This window comes from Chiroxiphia lanceolata, chromosome 9 (assembly GCF_009829145.1).
Source record: "Chiroxiphia lanceolata isolate bChiLan1 chromosome 9, bChiLan1.pri, whole genome shotgun sequence".
NCBI classification, from domain to species: domain Eukaryota; kingdom Metazoa; phylum Chordata; class Aves; order Passeriformes; family Pipridae; genus Chiroxiphia; species Chiroxiphia lanceolata.
In genome coordinates, this window is record NC_045645.1 from 28,579,247 (window position 1) to 28,602,324 (window position 23,078).

At 40.8% G+C, this 23,078-nt stretch overlaps 1 protein-coding gene across 2 annotated transcripts in view; it reads left to right on the plus strand.

The window, feature by feature from the left end:
- The window catches only part of LOC116790931 (BMP/retinoic acid-inducible neural-specific protein 3), a 167,246-nt gene that overhangs the window by 135,781 nt on the left and 8,387 nt on the right, over positions 1 to 23,078 (plus strand). For both annotated transcript variants that reach the window (XM_032696474.1, XM_032696475.1), the window contains exon 7: positions 5,279 to 5,501. In XM_032696474.1, coding sequence (XP_032552365.1) covers positions 5,279 to 5,501 — 223 coding nt within the window. The remainder of the gene's footprint in view (positions 1 to 5,278; positions 5,502 to 23,078) is intronic.

The window sequence follows — 23,078 nt, forward strand, 5'->3', positions numbered from 1 at the left end:
AAAACAAATATATGTTCATTTTAGGACTTTGTTCTCCCCGGGCTTTTGAATCACGGAAGGATGTTTTTAAAAACATCTATCTTTCATAAATCCTCTTTAATAACCCCTACACAATATTGAGGCAGCCCTTTAATGAACAGCAATCCTGGAAATGTAGGTCCTACAGCTTTGTATCCTCTCAGGACACCAGCTTTGTGCTTTGATTTGCAGCTGACACTGGCATTTGACTTTGCTGTCACATTTATTGCCCTGATTACAATTTGAAAAGCGTCGTTATGGGAGGGGAACGATAACACCGCGGTGAGAGCTGCAGGTTTTCACAGCCAGGACAGTAAAAAGTGTGATAAAAGGGGGATTATGAGATCATTCCTCTCAGAATTCTTTCTCCTCACACTAATTGCAGCTCCCACAGAGGGCTCCAAGGAGGGGGCAGTTGCCTGGAGCCGCAGGCAAATTTATTTGTATTATTTCTAATAAATTGCAACAATTAAATTTGGGATCTATTGTGCTAACTGCTCTATGAAGACATAATAAGAGCCAGGCTCTTCTCTGAAGAGCTTGCAGTCTAAACAGAAAATGCAGTTGCACTGTAGCAGAGATAAAGATTTATATCCAGAATATTATAAAATATTGAGGCAGCTGCTCTGAAAAAAAACCCAAACAACCAGGAACAATCTTCCAGTAATTGCAAAATTATGGTTTTTTTGTTTTTGTTTTTGTTTTTGTTTTAAGAAAACAGTAAAGCTTTTGACCTTCATTTTGCAATGTTTATTCATTTTTGTCATTTTTTTACCTCATAACTTTTATAACACAAAATTAAAGGTTGACATAACCATAAAAAATTTCCGTTCTGTCAAGATGAAGCATTTTGACTGATTCAAAGCAAAGAGGAAAACTTTGCAGTGTTCCCTTTAGGAGGATTTCAGAGGAATTAGAAGCATTTGGAGAATTTTAGAAAATCTCCAAAGATTTAAGACAATTTTGGGAGGCTAAAAATCCTTTCACAAAATGCCTCTAGCCCTTCTAGACTATGAGGGCAGAATTTTACACCTTTAGAGCAAGTGGAAGAACTCGATTAAAACCAGAGGATTTATGCACAAATGACAGATGTATAGATTTTTAAGGAAGAAAAATGTTTTGTTAAAGCATCATTTAGAGAAATGACAAAGCAGCCCATTACAATTGCTGTCCAATGATGGATTTTGACAGCACAATATGATGTGAAAAGTGGTTTTCTCCTACAGACATACTTTTACTGAACTTTGCTAAGTGGAAAAAACCACTAAAGTCCAAATTCTTATAAATTTTAGAAAACACATAGACTACATGTAAGCCTGTTGTGAATAGTATGTTTCAGTCAACAAGGGATTCTTAAACTTTTTCAGTTATTGTCAGGCTGCTTTTTCCAAATTTTTGAATATTCTTTTTAAAAAAATAAAATTAATTTGGGGCAGGTGATGTAATCCACTATTAGACAGGGTTATGTATTTACTGAAAACTATGTTGCAATTCTCAGTGTTAAAGGTTTTGTCTCCATAAGATTAAATTATTTCACTTTAGGTAAAAAGGCTCATCAGAATATGACATTAAATTAAACAGCAGAATAAAACTTGATGGAAACTCATCTTCCCAGAAACTGTCATTTCTGGAGACTGAGAGAAGGTGGCTGACATGTCTTTCAGTTTACTCTGCAGTGAAACAATTTCTTTCCTAACATATCAGCAAATGCAGATTATTTTCAAGCTGTGTTTTGCTTCATGTTCTCCTAAATCATATCTAGATTTTCCCCTCCCCTTTTTTTTTTTTTTACATATGCACATATGTCATCACTAATTTCAGCCAGAACAGGAGCCAACAGGAAAAAAAAAAAAAAAGAAGAAAAAAAATAGACATTTGGTAGCCTGGAAAAGTTCTACAAACCACCCAACCTCAGCTGGAACAAAACCAGAAGTGTGTGTGGGCTTGTAGGTGGGATAGTCCTTGGGGTAAAATATCAGGGATATGCAAAATATTCCCTGCAGAGAAACCAGGAGATTCTCTTGGTTCTCTTCCAGCACAGAGCAGGCACCTTTTTTTCCATGTAGCAGAGCACTATCAACCCCCTTGATGAGGCTTCCTGTGTTTTTGTGGCCTTTGCCAGCTCCATGTGCAGAATATTAATCACTGCATTGAGCACTGAGCCTGCTCTGGTACCAAGTAACTGTGAGTTACATCCCTGCAGCTCTGGGCATTCATCACAGACTAAATGTGTCTGATACCCATCTGATTTTAGCAGCACTGTTTGGTCCCATTATGACATTTCTCATTTATTCTTTCCCCCTGAACTGTTGGCTGCCATTTCAATCTCCAGACGCTGTTCAGACAAGGAAGATTCACCTGGCAGAAAGGGGGACGTGAAAAACAAGACACAAACAGTCAGAAAATGCACTTGTTTGACCGGCCATTTTTACCTCGTTTGCAATCAGTTAAGAATATATAAAATTGACAAAGAAAGAGCAGGTGCAGGAATCAGATTGCTCCTGGGATCAAGTGCCAGGGTGGGATTCTTGGGTGTCCTTGAGTGCCAGGAGTGGCACTCACTTATCTCTGAGGGTCCCTCCAGCTCAGGGTATTCCATGATTTTGTGTTTTAGAAGTATCATTTCCTATGGCCCCCAGGACTGTAATACTGGCTGTTAATCCTCAACTGTGTGTTGATTAGAGTGTAATAGTTTAATCATCTCTCGGTGTTAGGAGTTCATGTTGTAGTTTCACAGATCATGAAATGTGTCTGTTTAAGATATGGGCACATTATCTTCCTTTTTTTTTTTTTTTTGCATGCAGCAGGCACTCTGTAACAGTGCTCCTTTTATCTCTGCCTCTCCTTTACCTGCACTACGGAGCTCATTAACAGGATCAGACAGGGCACAGGGGCAGCCAAAGATGGTGTTTATTGCAGGGAGAAAAAGAAACATTTTCTTATTGGCAGTGCTGTTGCAGTGCAAGTGGAAGAGTGTAAACCCTCCTTATCACTGCTGAACACTGCACCCGATGAGTTGTTGGCTGTAGAGCTCAGTGCAGGGGACAGCAAAGTGACAGTGTTCCTTAAATAAGTGATTACAGCAACATGAGAGCTGAAAAGGCATCTTCTGAGTCTGTTGTCTCTTCAGGGACCTGGGTTTGTTTGGGCTTCGTGGAGCTCATTTTAAGTAGATATCCCAGTGTCTCGGAGGGGCAGAAGGGAAATGAGAAGTTGGTGATTAAAACAGGTAGTCAGGAGAGTGGCTTTGGGACCTAATCCTCCCAAGGTGTCAGAGCACATATATATATATACACCCCCACTCCTCTCAGTTTAGTAGAACCTGTCTGATTTTTACAAACTGCAGATCTGTACTCAACCAAAGGACATACTTAGTCTCTGTTCAGTTAACTTTGTTTGCTATTATTTTTTTTTTAAAAACTACCAGCTTTTTGAAATTATTAAATCTTTAACCTTGGAAGGCCTTACCAAGGCAATGTGACTGTGGTTGCTTCAGACAAGCCAGATACAACCCTCTCTCATATCTTCTGTGCAAACCCTGAGGAGAATTGAGGACTAAAAGGACAGTGTGAGGAGACAGAGACTGGTCAGGTTGATTGGGACTCTAAACAGCCTGATCTAATGGAAGGTGTCTTTGCTTATGACCCTAAAGGTCCCTTCTAACCTAAACTACTCTATAATTCTGTGAAAGGCATGATTGTCCCCCGGGAAGGAGAAAACAGGCAACCAGTTTTCCCAAAACTGTACTAAGATTCACAGAGATGCTTGTCTGGTAATGTAGATTTTCCAAGTGTTAGGCTGCCAGGAACAGAGATTCTTGTTGGACCAAGAAGGATTAAAACCAATTTAGACAAAACTAAGGAATGGAAAAAGCAAAAGTGGGACTGTTCTGTTCCATCCGTGCCCCGTGTCCCTCAGGATGTGGTCAAGGGCCTTTACAGCTTATTTACAAAAGGTGTTTCTTCTCCAGCACTAAAAAAAAAAGAAAGTATTTTTGCCTGCTTTGTGTAAACACATTAAAAAAGCTGAAGTAAAACCAAAAGACTTATGAGCAGTGATGGTAAGGGAGCATTCTTTGATGTGAGCAGACGTTTTCCCCACTCAACCCTCTCCCACGAGCATCCTAAAATTACAGCAATGTTAAATATTATGATTATTTTAGTTTTAAGAGGGAGGCTACTTCAGGCACTTGGATCACTTTTTTTTTCACATAGTCTGCTGAAGTGCAGACTACCCAAAAGGAGCATCTGGCAGGGTGAAAGCCAAACTGTGGGATGAGTGACTTTGCTGCAGGAACAAGCTGAAAGAAAAAAAATGGATTGTGAAGGGTGGGAGGAGAGCAGGAGGCAGGAGGGCAGACAGGGAAATGGGCTAATCCATGGAAACAAGGAGGAAGAGGGATAAACGTGCATTCGAGTGTGCTACTTGTTCTCATATTTCCCCCCCGGTAATTAGAGCCCTTTTAATGAACATTTATTTGGGTTCAGAAGTTATAAATCAACTTGCAAATTATCCTACTTGTGAAAACAGACTCACTGATTAATAAACTTCTGTTAATAAGATTCTCTCTACATGTCTTATGTGAGCTGGGCTACCAGAACAAATCATAAAGCAGAGCAGGTTCCCAGTACCAGTGACCTTGTGATTGAAGAGCTCCTTTTCACCACTTTGGAGTCAAAAAGAAGTTATGGGGACATTCTTGAAGTGTCATAAAATTCTGAAGTATCATAAAATCCTTTGAAAGGCTCCATTTTAATTGTAAATGCTTTCGAAAGTCTGATTTAATGGCTTGTCTCAGGTGAAATAACATGTATATAAGAGAAATGGCCTGTAAAATCACATTTATTTGCATTTCCTGAGTATTGGAATACACTTCTTTTAAAACAGTTTCTGATCTTCAGATGAGTCAATATACATCAATCATTAAATGGGCATTTACTTTCAGATCCTAGATTTGAAGGTAAGAATCTCTGCTTCTTACTTCATCTTCACATTATCCAGGTTTAGAAATAAGTGCTTGTGTTTGCTTTAATATCAGGTTAAAAGTGACCTGAACATTGACTTTTGCTGGCTTCATTCTAATACCACCAATAAAAGTGCAGTCAGCTTTCAACTTTGAAAAGTTAAAACGTCCGATCTTAAAATTTCAGGAAGTCAGATTTATAAAAATTAGCTCAAGAAAAAAACCAAAGCAGACGTTAATTTCCGCTGCAAGAATAACCATGATGCATCATTAAAGGCTATTAATGGTTTCTTTCAGATGAATTCAAGTTATTCATGAAGAGGCTGCCCATGAACTACTTCCTGAACACGTCCGCTGTCATGCACTTGTGGACAATGGATTCCAACTTCCAGCGTCGCTACGAGCAGCTGGAGAACAGCATGAGGCAGCTGTTCCTCAAGGCCCAGAGGACGGTGCACAAGCTCTTTGGCCTCAGCAAGAGGTGCCACAAACAGCCCCTGATCCGCATGCCAAGGCAGAGGTAAGGGAGCCCACGGAATGCTGAGGGATCCCAGCTGCTCTCTCGACCCTGGAATCTCCTCGGGGCGCGGGGGCGGTGCAGGCACAACGCGCAGTCCTTGTGGTTGTGGGGAGTCCCACCTTTCGATATCCCTCTGTTTGGGTTTTCCTAAACATGATGGCGAGGTCAGGGTAAATCCTCGTTTGTTTGGGGCAACTCAGAAAGCACGTGAGTGCCCAGGTTCACCCCACTTGGTCCCCCTGTTTTCCAGAGCCGTGTTTTCAGTGGCACTGGGCCAGATGTGACGGTGCCAAACGCTCTCACAGCGAACACTGAGCACCTCTCCTGGAGTGAGCAGGGCTATTTTGGGACCTCTGTGGGTCGTTATCCAGCGTACACTGCACACAATTGATTTCTTGTCTCGTTTGTCAGATATGAATTAGGTTCGAAGGGATGCCTAAGGAGAGAAAAGTGTTTCACTCCTTCCTAGGAACAGGGTTCCTGAAAGGCAGCCAGTCAGATCTACATTAGCATAAAGTGGGGAGAGGTGATTGCTGGTGGAAAGTGGCTTTGTTGAAATTAGTGGAGTGACACTGTAGGAAATGTGGAATGAACGAGCTTTTAAGGACATTGTTCTTCTGAGCACGAGCATCGTGGGATAGTCCAGTGACTCCTGCATTTAGCACGTGTCTCCATTGATTTTAGAGAAACCTAGTTTAGGTTCAGTGTTCCAGAACTGCCAGGGCTACTTTACACTCCCCTGCTTTCAGCTCTTCATCTGTTGCAAGCTCAGGCTCCATCAATTCCTCTTTGCCTGCTGCTGGCCCTTCCCCTTCTTTCAGGAGACAGTTGTTGTGGCCCTCATGCCGCCCTTCTTCTGGATGTTGTGCTTTGTGCTTGAAACAAAACAATGTATTTTTCACTTGTAGGGTCATTTCATAATTAGAAAACGTTCTGCTCAGAAGGGTTGTGCAATCACTGCAGTGCTTCAGTATCCTCTCCTGTGTGTCTTGGGCACAGCCTGGATGAGCATCCTGCCAAAGAGATGATTCACCAGCGACCACTTCAGCAGGAGCCCAGAGCTTTTTAAAGCACAAGGAACAACCCAGCCTCAGTAATTTTTTTTTTCCCCCACCAAAATTTAATGGAATATATTAAAAATAATTTTAAATAATCAGGTCTTCCAAAACAACCTCTGCAGGGTTGTGAGACAGCCTTTGGCTGCCATCAATAAAGCAATGAGTTTGACTGTTTTACAGGGAGTTGCACCAAACTTTCATCCCAGTTACATTTTGCAAGGCATCTCTAGCTTAGGAGTGCCACCATTTTTTAGTTTATTGTGTCTCTTTTTAGAGATTATCCTAATTTTTTTCTAGTCAGCACAGAGGGAGATTGGTTGTATGATGATGGAATGATGATCAGCAGATGACTCAAAATCAGTGTTAAAGGCAGGCTTGGGAATATGTAGCCAGTGGGATGTGTTTGCTGAAAGGGAGCATGTTCAAAGTTGGATTCCATCTGCCTCTCTGGGAAAACTGCCTTCTGACATCCAGGCTTTTATGGCTGGTAAGAAGAGCTTTAAACTGAGAAGCAAGGGGAAAAGGTCAAAAGAAGCTGGTTTCATGTCCAAACCTGGTTAAAAAACCACTCTGATAGACCAAGATAAAGAGTGGCTAAAGGATTATCAGTGGTGAAAAGACTGATAGGGAGGAGAAAGGAAACACAGGTATTGACAGAACTGAGTTTTCAGATACTGCTCATGATGAGAATATATCTAACCCAAATAAGGTCCTGAATTTTTTGATACCTGTCAACAGGTAAGCAGGCAAACGAATAGCAGGTGATGCAGTGGAGAATGAATCCCTGAGTCATGCCATGGAGCAACATGAGCCATCCCTCAGGCTGTCAAATCAGGCATCTTGGCAGGCAGCGAGTGTGAGAAGAGAACCAAACCCCAGCACTCACTTTTTTTTTTCCCTTTGTGTTTAAGGGAAGATAGAAATAAAAGCAAAAAAAAAAAACCACAGCTTCATGATCTTTAAGATTCCTTCCAGCCCAAGCCAGTCTGTGATTCTGTGTGCCACGGGTAGTTTGGGCTTCAAAGAAGCAAGAAGGGGGAACTGGAACAGAAGGTTTTCTAAACAGCTCCTTCAGATTAGTGTTTGGGCTCTGCTAGTGATAGTTAAGGGTGAATTTTATTATGGAAAGGCAAATTAGACTGAGCTAATGAAGGTAGAAATACTATTTTAAATTGCATTTTTTAAGCACTTGTCTTTTCAGATGCAGATTAAACAGGCAGTGCTTCAGTTTTCAATAAAGGTCATGGTGCTGGCAGTGAGTAAAAACAACTCTGCTGATGTTGACTTTTACACTGTATTTCACTAGTCAGTAAAAGACATGTACAGAGGATTTTTAAAGGAATGTGTCAAAAGTGAGAGTTGATTTTTCTCTCTCATGAAACGGGGAGGTATGTCCTAAAAGTTTAATGTAATTCATGAAAACTGTCTCTGAGCCTTGAGTTTTAGTGGGGTTTATCTGTGTAGTGTGCCAGAAATCGTTTGGTCATGCTTGGAGGAGCTCCTACACACAGTCAAGGTTATCATTAATTACTGAAAGTACTCTTCTCTTTTCTCTGGCCACAAAACTTTTTAACTGAACATAAACCAAATTGTTGGCCTGATTGTTTTTAAATGAGACTTAATTAATGAGTTAGACAGAAATTCTTGTAACTTATTTCATGTTTCCTGAGTTCCAGGCCACTTAATAATCATGAGACTAAATTACATTAATATTTTAATTTTCCAGTCCCGAAACCAGAATAGCACTGAATCCTCTCCTGATGTCGTTGTTCACAGCAAAAAAAGACTCAGTTAACTTGCAAGCAAAGAAACTCCATTCCCGTGTCTCATTTTTGAAGCAGTTCATGTTCTTCAGCTGGAATAAAGTATAAATAGTTTTCTTTCAGTTTCTACTTGTGATCAGAGCAATTTACTGCGGCAGTTTTGTGTACACTGGGGTTGGGAACAGGATTAGTATTTTTGTTTTATTCTGTTAATTGCAAATCTTTTCAAGTTCCAGATGTTCTGCCCAGCTTTTAAACTTGCTTTCATTAACACGTTCTTTTTCCTGAAAGTCAAATCAGGCCAAGATCCATCAAAAGCCCGTAGATTTCCGTTATAAACCATTATGGCACTGCTGAATGTAGCTCTTAAAATTCACCTGAATTAATGGATCCTTTTCTGTAATCAGTGCAGTATTTAGCGGTTGTCTGAGCTCCAAAAAAAAAAAAAAATACAAATTGAAAATTCAAAGCCAACAAGGAGCAGGGGGTTTGCTGTGCAGGTAATCCCTTCCCATCTCGTGTAAAGGGACGGAACGATCAAACGTTCCAAGAGAAAAACAAGATTAAAAAAAAATAAAAGAAACTTGTTCTGCGGGGTAACAGTGCCAGGATGAACTGCTGCCTCCATGAATTTGAGGCTCGGCTGCTTCCAGAGGCTCGAGTGCTCCTTACCAGACATCAGCCTGACAAACCTGCAGTGTCACCGGCTTTTCTTGGCCAGGGGCCACCTCATACAGCAGTTGTTGTTCCACTAGATGGCCAGCTCCTGCCGCAGTTCTGGGCAGCAGGGTGGGTGGAACGGGGCTCAAGTGTGCTTGGCAGGAGCCCGGAGGTGCCGTGGAATGCAGGTGGGAGGGGTGTGGGAGCAGTGCTGGAAGCAGGAGGTGTTTTGGTGTGCAGGAATGGAGCTGAGGTGTCAAACCACGCGCGTGCCCCGAGCTGTGTTAGGACCACGTGTGAGGAGCTGCAAGGGTCAATAAAGCTGTGACGATCCCAGGGAGGCAGGAAAACTGGAATCCTTTACTGGACATAAAACTTTAAAGGGTTTAGGGTTACATATTTAACGTGGGGTTTACATATTCATGGTATTAAAATGGGGGGGGTTTCACAAGGATGACATAAGGGGAAAACCGAGGTTAATACATCTTGGGGTCTTAGGAGTTACCTTATGGAAAAAACCCTACTTTATCTTGGGGGATTGTACAGGGGGGTTAGGTATTGGGTCCACAGGATGCCAGGGATACAGATTATACACATGCAAAGGGGGGAACACAACGGGTTTTATGCAGAGGTCTGCTGAGATCAGGATGTAGATTCTCTGGCTGGGGCAGGGCATGTGATAACATCCTGTGAGGAGTCTTTTTACATCCTGTTGAAGAAGGCAGGAAGAGCCCACAGAGATGAGGTCAGTGAAAAGGGGTTTCTCCATCTTCTGTTCCCCATGGCCTTCTGCAGAGACCATTCAAATTTCTTTCTGCAGATGTCGTGTTTTGGAACTCAACAGGGAAGGAGTTTGCACGTGGTGTCTGTTGTCAAGTGCTCCTGCCCTGAGAAAAGCACTATCCTGGCCCTTAAGTTAGTCCAAGCTCTCCCTTCCAGCAGCATCTTTCTCAAGGGAGGTCAGAAGGTGATGTTCTATTGCAGGCTTTGCTGCCTGTGAAGGAAAAGCTTCCTCACAGCTTGGGCTGAGCACTGGGACTCCACCTGCGCTGCAGGGGCACATCTGGGAGTGTGTCGTGTCATCATCACCTGCAGGTCGAACCTTTTAGTTCTTCAAAGACAAAATAAGTGAAGGGAATAAGGAAATATCATTGAACTCCATAGGGAATGTCAGCACAGGTCACACGTGGCAATGGGAAGAGGTAAAGCAGAGTCATGGCTGTACCTTGGTCACTCTGTTATGGGGAGAGAAAGTTGGGTTTCTTTCTGTTTTGGGTGACACCACAGCAAGGTTTCATTTCAGAGGCAGTGACTACGTGCTGAGGAGCTGAAAATCTCAGGAACAGACCTGGTGCCACCCTTGGGCTGCTGGCAGTGCCTCAGGGCAGCACCCACATCCACCCACACCATGGAACCACAGGGAGAAAACCGGAATCTCTGCACTTGAGACACTTGGTGGGGAAGGAGAATCTTCACTTTCCCAAACATTCTTTTGAGAAGGGCAGCAATGATTTCCTCTGATTTGATTTAATAGTCAAACACTACTGAAAGACATTAAAGACTGGGGGAAGCTTTCATTTCTTCCTTCAGAAGTGCCAGTCTAGCACTTGATTTCACTCTTTTTGGTGTCATTTCAGTGGGTTCCTTGACTAATGTCATCCCTTTGAGTGAGTGCACTCAGTCCACTGCATTGCTCTGTGCAGGAACCTTATCTGTATGCAGTTTAAATCACTTCATAATGAAAAAGCATCTCTTGAGGCCAAATTTAATCAGCACAAACTGTGATTTAATAAAGACATAAACAAAAATATTAAAAGGAGAAACATAACGTAAATCCAACAATAGGTCAGTGCAAAAAAATTTGCATCTTCCTTGCATAATAACAAAGTGAAAACCTGCTGCAACAAACTGCAAATGAAGGTTATGAGCATTTTAAGTAAATAAGAATTTCCATCTTAAAAGCCCAAGGTCTGACACGTGCACACAAAAGCATGGAACCTTGAATAAAATGTTGGTATTTGAATTTTTGAAAAGTCTGGATGCTTAATATTACCATCTAATTTACAGTGAAGGGGGTGGTTCTACCAATAGTCCAGCCAGATATTTAAAGGATCTTATTCTGGTAACAATAAGCTGACAATAAATACAGACAAAACTCCTTAATAATTAAAAAAAAAAATATTTTAATATGTAAAAAAACTCTCTTTCTGAAAGAAAAGTCATTCTTGGCAGCCTTATGTTTGAAGCATGTCCTTGTCTCCACAGAGGTTATTTTTTTTAAGGAACATACTCTGAAGCTAATGCAGACTTGGAAGGAGTTCATCACTAGAGGCAGTGAACAGCCCCATCAAACAGAAGAGCTTCAGAAGGAATTCTGCTTTTTAAAACCAGATTTTTATTTTGGAATTTCCCACAGCATGCACCACAGGCAGCTACGACAGGAGGAAGAGCCAGGAATTTACATTTTCTCATTTTTCTCTGCATTTTGAATTTCACAGAGCAAAAATTTCACATGCCCTAGAAGGGCAACAGGGCCTGAATACTCTAAAAACACGTCAGAGAAGGGACTTGTATCTTAGTGTTCCCTTCAGTCCATGTGCAGAAAAACATTTAAAATGGATGGCTTTTTTACAGCATCTGTAACGCAGTCCAGAAGAATGTTGAGGCCTTGAAACCTGTTTCCTTTGGAATGTTTCAGAACAAAATACATAAAAAATAAAAAGGATAGTGCAGATTAATCCCATTCCCTCGGGATGTAACCCAGGATTAGTTCCTTACATCCCAGAGCTGGTTATCAGCTACTGTAGATTGCTTTGCTGTGAGTGTAATTGATTCACAGGCACAAAATTAGTGAGGAATAAAACCTTCCACCAGGGTTCAAGATGTGAAAATTTCACGGTGCATCATGCAGAGAGTTTTCTTCTCAAAGCACATTTGTGGCATTGGATGTAAGAGAAAAAAAAAAATCTAATTATCCATCACTTAACAGGCTGCTGGAATGAGGGTGAGCAGTGAGTCTGGATGAAAATTGTTATGGAAAGGCAACGTAAGACAGCAAAAGCTCCTCTGGTGTAGATGGTGCTTCTGAACAAGAGGTGCTGAAAAACCAATATTTTGTCTGGTTTTTGAACATCTTTTAATGAAGTACAAAGGGCCATTGAGATGTTTCTAAACAAAAATCTTTCCAGGGAAGAACAAAGAAATAATAATAATAATAGATTGTGTTATTATAGTATATTTAATAATAATTATTATTAATGCTTCATTTGGGAGTTAAAAATGGATTTCCAAGTTTCAGTGTAAAGGAATGCCCCTCCTGGGGAAATCTGGCTTGGATCTGCCCCCCCAGGTGCACATCTGAGAGTGGTGTGCCACGGAAGAGGGAGGTGATAAGATGAAAGTGTGTGACATAAATGAAGGTCAGTTTGGCAGTGGTTGCTTTACTAACACGAATAATAAGTCAGCATCTGTTCTCAGAGGAAATCAAATGATCTGCTTTGAGGTGATACCTTTAATTGGATTGGGGATTAGAGTTATTTAAAACTAACGTGACACACATAGAAATATGATCCAGAGCCCTGCAAATAACAGGGCTGATAACAGTGAGGAGATAAACTCCTGTGTTGTGTGTGTGTTTTCACACGTGGTTTAGGAGCTGTGTGTACACGGGGCAGCTGCTCTTGGCCTCTGTCCTTGTAGGAAACTTCTCTCAAGGAGATTTGGTTTCCTGATGTTGCAGCACTTTACTGTGCACTCAAAGAGGCTGTTCTTGACCACCTGCTACACGTGAAAATGTTTCCAGCCTCCCCACAACGTCACTTTTGATGTTTCTGATGAATAGCAACGTTAGAATGAAGTCATTTCAGCCCATCAGAAAGTGCTGTGAAACGAGGAGACAGTTTATATTAATGTCACAGGGCAGGAGCATTCCTGCTCCCGTGCTCTGGAAACACCACCTGTGCAATATGTGGGATTAAGTCACATTTCCACACCCACGTTTTACCCTTTTAAACTCTAGAATACTCACCAGTGCAACTGTCCCCCGAGAGCAGGGCTGTGGCAATTGTGGTTTACATTTTTGTCCCAGGGTGCTCAAAGGAGAAAAATCATCTCGGTAGGAATCATCTGACAGGAAAGAAGTTCCACCAGTATGATCTGATCTGATGTGATATTGATTCAATACTGCAGGGTGCTGTGTTACACCTTGTTCCGAGGCTTGCAATACTGAAATCTCATTGCTGAACCACTAAACACCAGTGCAGTGGCAAACAGCCTGTCCTGTAAAAGGACAAAACGTTGGCACAGCAGATGGGACTCTCCTTGCCCAGGCATTTCATATCACTGCTGGATATTTGGGCATTTTGAAGGACACGGTGCACAGAAGTGCACTCAAGGAGGTAATTTCATGACTTTCTTGTGGGCTTGTATCTAAAAGTAACAGGGTTGTAAGAAGGGAAATCACATATTCTGTTGAAAAGCGAATTTCCTCTGTACAGTCCAGTTCTGAGAAGCAGAAAGTTGGGCTTAGTTTCCCTTTCTCCTTCATGAAACATTTTCTGGAGTATCCATTTATTTCGTATGTGCTGTACTACTACTGTAACTAATTCACTGCCACTGCAAATTGCCTCTGTTCCTTCCACAACAGGAGGTTGTTTCCAACCCAAATGTCTAAACTGTCTTTTTTTTTTCCCCCCAGACAAATTTGGTACCGGAGCCTGAAAATTTGAAGAAAATTAAAACAGAAGGAGCTTAAAATAATATTTTATTTTGTAGATATGTGGCATTACCAAAAAAAAAAAAAAAAAAAAAAAAAAAAAAAAAAAGCCTGGGTTGAGAAAAAGCTGCCACAGAATTTCAGCTCTAAAGTATTCAGCACATTTAATCCCCAGTGTAGATCCACAGTACTGAAGGTCTTGCTTTTAGCCTCTCGGCTTTTGCTGTGACCAAAGTGCTGCAAAGGACTTTCCCTCAGGCCAAATTTAAAGATATCTTAATCACCTATCCCCATGAATCATTTGCAGAGCCAGCACCAGAGCCAGCACTGCGGTGACTCACAAGGTTTGGAAGTGTCTACGCTTTAAAATAATTACTTGAGCCGTGGATGGATCCTGGCACACATTTCTGGGCTTGGCAGCTTCTGTTTGCTCCTGGCCTGATGACCATCTGTCTGTGCAGCCCTGGCATGTGACAGGATGGCCATGAGCCCCTCCAGACAGCACCACCTTGGAGCTTTGGGACACTACAGACGCAGCTGGAGGTCAGGCAAGGACACCAGAGGGACATCCTGGATCTTGGAGCACCCTGGGCTTCAGGCTGTTCCCACATCCAGAAAGCTGGGGTGTCTCCCAGGTTTCACCAGTGTATTTGAACAGACAGATTAGGAAATGTACCACAAGGGCACATCTTTTCTCATCTCTTGAGTTGTTAAATAAGACATGTATGAACTCAGAAAGGATGGGCTTTGTCTCCAGCATGAGGAATCCTCTGTGGAGTCCCCCAGTCCTTCAGCCTGTGCCCAGCAAGAGCCTGACTGTATCCCATCCCTCTTGCTCTCTTTCTTCCCTTGTGTTCCTTCAGAGTGAGAGTGTCTGTGCAGCTCCTGTCCCAGCAGGAATTGCTGTGACAGAAACACTTCTCTGGGCTGTGCTGTTCCAAGGAAAACCCTGTCCCCTCTGGGGGAATGTGGGATTGATGCACAGCACAGGAAAGCTTTGCCACGAGGGCAGAATGAGAGGAGAGATGAAGGTTGGACTGTAGGACACCTTCCACTAGCCCAGGTTGCTCCAAGCCCCTTCCAACACAACTATAAACAGCAGATATTTCTGTATCTGAAAAGATATTCCGAGTGTTTAATAAGAAACAGCTTCTCAGATCTTAATCTGGATCTGTGGCAGTTGGACCTGATGATGAGAGAGGTCTCTTCTAACCCTTACAGTTCTCTGAGTCTTTGAATATTAGAGTTAGAAAACTTTCAAGAGTAGGTTCTGCTGTCCTGCTTTGGGTGGACTGAGTTGCTTGTACCTGCAACAGGATCAGCTCCTTTCAGACTAAGCAAACGAGAGTAGAAAATCTGTGTGACTCCAGTTGTCCCTTAGAAATGTTAATTGTCAGTGCAATCATTAACTGTGATGGGTGTTTGTAGTATCTAAAAACTCATTATCATATCGATGTGTAAACTTTGATCATATGTTTATATGGTCCTGGAAAGGAAAAAAAAAAAATAAATCCTTGGGACATTCCATAAATTGTTATTGTAGCAAATTCCCCCCAGATATTTCTCAAGGTTTTTTTTCTTTTGGAGAAGTGCCATAAATATACCACAGAAAATGAACATAAAGCACCATGTTATCAGTAACATCCTTTATAAAAATTAAATTTTCAAGTATCTTTTTAGGCAGAAAACAGGAAAGCTTCAGGCTGAGAGAATGCAAATGAAGTTTTATTGAACCAACAAGTGAAGATCAGGACCTTAAAGCAACATTTGAAATGAAAACAAGATTGCCTTGCTATCAAGCTTCCTTCCCCCACATTCACATCCTGACCAGGATTTTGGAATTAAGCAGTTATGTCCGTATTCTGCAACTGCACAGCCAACAATGACAAGGAGAAAATCAATGTCTAAGACATCAGAATGCCTTGGTTTCAACCCACACCTCGCTGAGGGAATGGCAAGAAGGGCTTTTTCACAGGAAGGTGTCACAATTCACGTGAAGGAATCAGAGAAATCACATCCTGGGATCCCATGGGATCTACCCCGTGTGGCTGACTCAGAATTTATCACCTGTTTACCCCTTTTTTGGGCTCTGAGACACATTAACGAGATACAGTCAATACAATAGTTTAAAATGGACATCCCCAGATCATTAAAAAAGTCCCTTAAGCAGCAGATGATAGAGCACAGCTGCAGAAGGAATTAATTCCAATTAATTTGTAAGGAATTTATCCCGGTCAGAATATTATCAGGGTTCTAGAAACCCATCTCTGAAACGATAGAAGATGATAAGTATAAAATAAAGGACTTATATATTGCAAGGAGCAGAAGTAATAAAATTTGTTGGCACTCCAGACAAAAGGTGACACTTGCTAATTTTCTAATATAGTTACATTTTATTACCTTTAATGACTGACTTCTCTCAGCTGTCAAGATATTAAAGTAAGAAGATGAATCAAACCAAACAAAAAACCTTCTCTGAAGTCCACCCAGAATCACCTTCTCTTTGCTTACTTTGCAACAATAAATTATTTGTTTAAAACTCAAGAAATTACAAATGTAATTACAGTCTCTACTGAAAGGAAAGCTTTTTGCCCCATTGTGAAGCTGCTGCCATATGTACCCTAAAATTTATTTTCTCCGGGTTTTTGTTATAAAACAAAACCCGAAGTTTCTACTTCAATTCTTTTTATTTTCCTGTCTGGCTTTTTGGGCATTCAGATTCTTAGATGATTAGTTCCTGTCCTACCCATAGGACAGGAATAACTTCAACATACCTTCAAACCTCTCCTGTTACATAAAAGTACAGCCAACGTCAGGATTTGTAGCATTAATTAAAATTAATATACACAAAAATATACACAAAAATATACACAAAAATATACACAAAAAAGTGTGTTTTCAAAAAAAAAAAATTGGAATGAAATTAACTTTTTGAAATGCATTTCCCTCTAAAAAGCAGTTGGGAATCTCTCTCCACATTGCATAAACTCTGTTCATCATATTTCCAAAGACTCCCCTTCCTTATTTCAAACAATGATATTTTCAATAGAATCTAAACTCAGGATTTTTATCTTAAACATTTATTAGTTTTGTAGTGGGTTTGTTGTTTTTGTTTTTTTTTTTTTTTAATCTTCCAAATTAAAGAAACTGCTCCTTGTTAGTTGAGAGGAAATCCTAACCAGCTCTTTAAGTGACCATAGAAGAACCCAAAGGCACCCTGCCCTTGAAACTGTGCCTCTATTGTTCCACGGATTTTGGAACAAAGCTGCCTTAAATTTTGGAAAAACCCGGGCCCAGTAAGTGATGATTGGTGTGATGTGAGCTGATGGCTCACCATCTGCGGAGATGCTTCAGGATCTGCCGCAGCACCAGCGGGCTGGGAGGGCCATGAATACAAAGCAGGCAGGTGGCAAATGTGCCCGGGGGGGGGGGGTGGGCAGGGCACCGGGCAGGTGATTTTTTTTATTTCTTCTGCTGCATCTGCCAGCTTGCTCCTGCTCTGTGCAGCCACTTTTTGGGGATCACGTCCACTGTGGCACAGCAAACGTTTCGCTCGTGGATTAAGAGACCGGCAAAAGTTCATAAAAGCCACGATCCTCAGCTCTGAGTGGCAGAAGCAGAGAAGCCAGTTTGCAGCCGTGAATATTTAGAGGAAGTCTGTACAGAATAACTGCTTCTGGGCTTCCAAGCGTTGCTGCAACTTTGGGTTGGATTCACTTCAGAGACAAAAATAGACCCTCTGTCCATGAAAGGCGGAATTTCTCCGTGCTGAATAGAGGTTGGTGTCCTGACACTGAGGAGGGGAGCTTTGTGAAGAGGGTTTCTGCAGGAGGCACCTGTGAATCTTGGCAAGTGATGACTCCAGAGCCTGTTCCTTTGTCGGGGTTTTTTTGTGGTTTTATTTATTTTTTTTTATTTATTTTTTTCTGAATAGCAGACAGTCATCTGGTTATAGAGCTCTACAGACAAATTCAGCTGAATGGTGCCACGCAGTTGTGAAATCCATGACACTGCAAGTCTCACAGTCTGTGGGATCACAGATCTCACACAAGCTTTCAAATCTAATTTACGGAAAAAAACCCCTCTTTTAATCTGTTTCACCTTTGAAGTTTGCAAGAGCATTCACCACATCCTTGATACCCTGTGTGTGATGGTGATAGTGAAATGGAACTGTTTTTCTATGGCTGTGAGATTCACAACATTTTTATTTAATTCCTGCTTTAAACGTCTACCCCTCCTAGTAAACATAACTAGAAATTCCTTGCAATGTTTGCAGATCATCAGCCCTAATCATAGGTATAAAAAAATAAAACTCTGCAGGCACAAAATCATATTCACGTGTTTACTGAAATTTAATGAATAAAATTAAGGAGAGCATTTGCAGTACTCTCTCTCCAACAAAACTGTACAATTTTCCTTTAAAACTTCTTGAGCATACAAGTTAAAATTCACAGAAGTTTGCCTCTTAAAAAAACAAACAAACAAACAAACAAACAAAAACCCAAAATGAAATTATTTCCTAAATCCATCCCCACGAATTTTATAAAACTGCCCTGGTGTGGCTTCTGTTTTTACACTTGAATAAGTTTTGTTTTAGCAGGTACATGACAGATTGATCCCTCTGAGTCAGAGAACTTCCCATACTTTGGAAGAAAAGGCTGTGTTTTGGAATCCCAGAATGGTTTGGGTTGGAAGGGACCTTCAAGCCCATCCAGTTCCACCCCTGCCATGGGCAGGGACACCTTCCACCAGCCCAGGTTGCTCCAAGCTCATCCAACCTGGCCTTGGACACTTCCAGGGATCCAGGGGCAGCCACAGCTTCTCTGGGCAACCTGGGCCAGGGCCCCACTACCCTCACAGAGAAGAACTTCTTTCTGATGCCTAATTTAATTCACATTCCTTTTTTAGATCTGAACTCAGTTGAACAATTCAAACCCAACATCCCATAAAGTTTTCAGCTCCAGGAAAGAAGTGAGCGGTTCCAAATATTTACTTGTTTTCCCTGCTGTGTCTGCAAGGTCCCACAGACACTAAGAAGACTCATTTCTTTATTGACAATATCAGTCTAGAATGGATTCATTCTTTTAAACCCCAGATAATCCAGTCTTTTCTGCCCACATTGGTGTAGGTTTACCACGTAGTGTTATTTGTGCTCAGTGCCCTCATGGGAAAGTACAGATCCTAAATCAGTTCAGATGTTCTGTAAAGAAACAAAATGATTGACCCATGTGTGGTGTTGTTTGGGTTTTGTGTTTTGTTTTGTTTTGTTTTTTTTTTGCTGTGGTTAACACTTTATGTTCAGGTCTGGAAGCTGGCACACTGCTCAGCTTTCATTTGCTTGCCCAGATTTCCAGGCTGCTCTGTGTGTGTTGTTGACATCAGAAGGTGCTGAATTAACATCTCCACTGGAGGAAGGGCAAAAGATTGAGTGCTTAATTTCTTGAGAAGATAGCTTTTAAAATGCAGTTAAGGTGTGCAACTGCCAGCACTGAGGCACCTGAATGGCAGCAACACTTTGCATACTTTTAAAGCTGTAAAGTAAAACTGAGTGTGATTAATGGGATGGCTTTGCACATAACAGCACAGCTGGGGATTATGTTACTTTATATTCATCTTCCAAACTCCCATAAAAGTAGATTATTGTAGCAGAGCACTTGTGAATAGTTACATGATGACTGGAGTTCTCACAAAGGAAATACACTGCAGAGGAACTCAGCCTTCCTCTGTGGAATTCACCCTTCAAGGGCGAATGTAAACGGCTGGAAGGTTGTTTGGGGAACACTGGGGTCATCATAAAAGTACTGGAAGAGGTGTAAATATTTGGCTGAGCGTGGGAATAGGTGAACAGGGCATCTGCTGAACTTCAGTGGCCCAGGGGGACTGGCAGCAGCACGGCACCATCCAGGGTGGAACCTGCACACAGTCACCTGAAGGACCTGAGCAGCAGTAGAGGGCTTCCAGAAATGGGAGCTCTGTGTGGGCAGAGGTGATATGTATTAATAGAGCCAGGAACAACGCTGCATAAAAGGGTATTTGACTTATGGTTTTCACGGGGCCACTAATTACAGGACAAAAATTTGCAGCCATCCAAACTCTGCTGAAACTCGGCTGGAGCTGGAATTGCTGCCACGTGTCCTGTGAAAACTCCTTCCCAAAGGAAGGTCATTTACTGGGCTGTTGGCATCAGCTGGGAGATACCCACTGATACCATGGCATAAGAATAAGAGTCCTCCTTCAAAACGACTATTTAAATTAAAATGCCTTTCAATAAAAAAAAATAAATCAATTTTTCCTTGATTCATAGTCTTTTTTTTCAAAGATTCTGCTATTTGTGACCAGTTGAGTCACAGGAAGAGAAATTTCTCATTGCTTAAGTTCTTTGCCATTCCTTTTTACTGTTGTTTGTGAGACAGTATAAGGTTACCAATAATTAAATATTAATACTTTCATTTCATTTATTTATTTATTAATTAATTTAATATTAATACTTTAATTTCATTAATTTAATTTCATTAATTTAATTTCCATAGCTGAAAGGATTCAGGCTGATTGTGCAGCAGCAATTGTATTGATCTGCACAACAGCCCACTCTCAGCCTGGCAGGTATCAAACAGATACAGGTACAAAGAACATTAACAACAAGCAATTTAAAAATGTCTAAATTTTCTTTACACAAAATTTATTGAGCAGGACTTTAGTTTTTTTTAAAAAAACTTATTTTTAGTAAAAGAATAGTAGTCATTAAATCCACATTTCAGGATGTTAAGGACCAAACCAGCCACAGTCATGGGCTCAGATGTGACTTTCCTGCACTAATTTTTAATTTGTCATGGATATGTTGCATACACTTTAAGTGAATGAATAAGAGAAAATGTTAAATGTATTTTAAACTGGCTATTTTTCTGCGAAAAATCTCCTTTTTGCAGCTGTTTGTTTGTAAGCATATGGTATTGCACACCTTTCCTAGGGAATGAGGGTGTGCTTAACTAAAGCTAAACACTGAAAACTGCTGTTATTTTCCATATATTATTGCAGTGCCACTTCTGTGCTCCTAAATTTCTTAAAAGGTTGGATCCTGCTTAAAGAGAAACTTAAGTTTAATAAGAAATACTTAGCAGGTCAGAAGGAGATGAATAATAATTGGTGATACATAGTTTTTCCTGACAACAAGAAGGAATAGTGCAGATATACAATATATATATCATTGGAATGATAAATAATGTAAATGCATATTAACAAATGGAGCTCTACAGTTAAAACTCTATGCTCTTATTCCTTATGCTTTAAAAAAATGCATCACAATAATAGTTGAATTGGGGTTTTTTTAGGAACCTTTGCGATTTTTTAAGCGGTTTTTGCAGAAAAAAAATAAAATCAAGGAGGTGTAAGTTTGACAAGCAGTTACGTGGAGATTTAAGAGTAAAGGTAAATAGAAAGAGCAAATGTACCTTCACACAGGTATGGAGTAATTGTGTCAGTGCTACAGCAAAATTCCTCTTGTCTCTACAAGTTCTTGGATATTGAATGGAATGATCCACCAAAAACGGACACACAGTTAATAGGGAATGCAAAAGACCACTGGAATAGAAAAACCCCAGGCTTTAAAAATCATCACATCTCAAAAAAAAACCCCACCCCAAACTGTAAGTCTGAAGAAATAGATGAAACTGGGAAACCAGCAAAGTCCCTCACAGTGTAGATGATGTAGGAGCAGAATCTTAGTCATCTTTAATATTTGTAAATCAAACCATCAGGGGAGGCTTTGCCAAGTCAAAAATGGAAGAATCACTTTGCCTGTCTACAGTAAGTTCTCTAAAGTAACCAACACAAACAAATCCCTTCTATATACCTAGTGATCTGGTGGAAAATTGGAAATTTAGTGGCAGATGGCAGGAAATGGAATTTGCTGTCTTATCGGGACAATAAAGCTGAAAATAGTTGGGGTAAACTTGTTACAAAGAAAAAAAGAAGTTGCAAAAGAAAACAGGACAGATCCTCTAGTTCACATTTATAGATTCTATTAAGGACAATCTGTTTTTAATTGGAGAGGGCTCCCTGAGCCTGAAAATGTAGTGTCTAAAAGAGCATTTGCAAATTATTGTCGTGCTGAACATGTTCGGTTCACTGTGATGTGACCTCATATGACCCTGAGAAGGAGCTTTGTTTGGGTCTCTGTCCTTGGCAGAGTGTCCTTTGGGGACAGAAAGTCTCATCCATCCATCATTTCTGAGGAATAGCTCTGCTCAAGGAGGAAAAGAATTGTAGCTGTGTCCAATGTCTGAACCAGTCACTGGCAAAAGAAAAAAAAAGTCATCTTTTATCCATCCCCTTCTATGTGATGTGAGGGCAACATGCTGCTCCCACTCCCCTCCCAAATAAGAAATCTGCTCCATAATTGCTCTAAAACTTGAATAGGTTATCACTCAGCACAATGCAAAGTGGCATATTTTCCTCAATAATTGCCAAGTTTCCCTAGGAAAAAAACTTGTAGACCATCTTTTATGTGTTAGTAATAATTTAGAGGAAAACCTGGTCACTGTTATGCACAAGGTGTTCATAATTAGCACTTTGTTTATAAAAGTTATTGTCACTTTGTGCTCCGAAGGGATCATACATAAATAAAAAATAAAGAAATAAATATAAAAAAAAAAAAAAGAGAAATTAAAATTAGCCAAGGAGAAAACAAAAAAAAATGCTTTCCAATATTAAAAGGAAGGTAATGTTCCTGCAGACCAGTAGAGAGTTGAGAAAGATTATTTTTCTTTTTTGATGCAAAAATGCTTTCATCTGAAGTCCAGTGCTCTTATTCTGCTCCTAATTCCTAATCTGAAATTCCCTGATTCCAAATTGTGATCGCTTTAGCAAAGGACATGGGAATCAGCTCTCAGAATTCAGCCACTCTCCTGCTTTGTGCCTTCTGTTCCTGCACATGAGAACTACCCTTGACTCCAGGGTGACCTGAAGGAAAAACACCTGGATTTGAGGATTTGAGGGTGGGAGATTGTCTTGGCATTGCAGGTGTTGCTTTTGAACTCCCTCTGATGGGTTTATGTTTTACATGCTGAGCAGCATCAGCTGAATACAAGCTGGCTAAAAACCACAGGTGTGATTTTCATGGTTCACAATGTAAAAGACGAAAAATAGAAGCAATATTAAACAGTTCAGAATGTGAAAGGTCTGTAAAACAACCTCCTCAACAGCCATACTCAGCTTCAGCAGAAGATTTAAAGTAGACAGGATCAATGAAATTGCAGATCAGGAGGTAGGAAAGCAATGACCCCCTTGGCAAGGCAGTTCTCCAATAGCAGCCCTGTCCTTCTCTCTTTATAATAGTTATTTTTTCCCTGATATCAGCTTCAACTGGAAGTTGGGGAATTCTTTC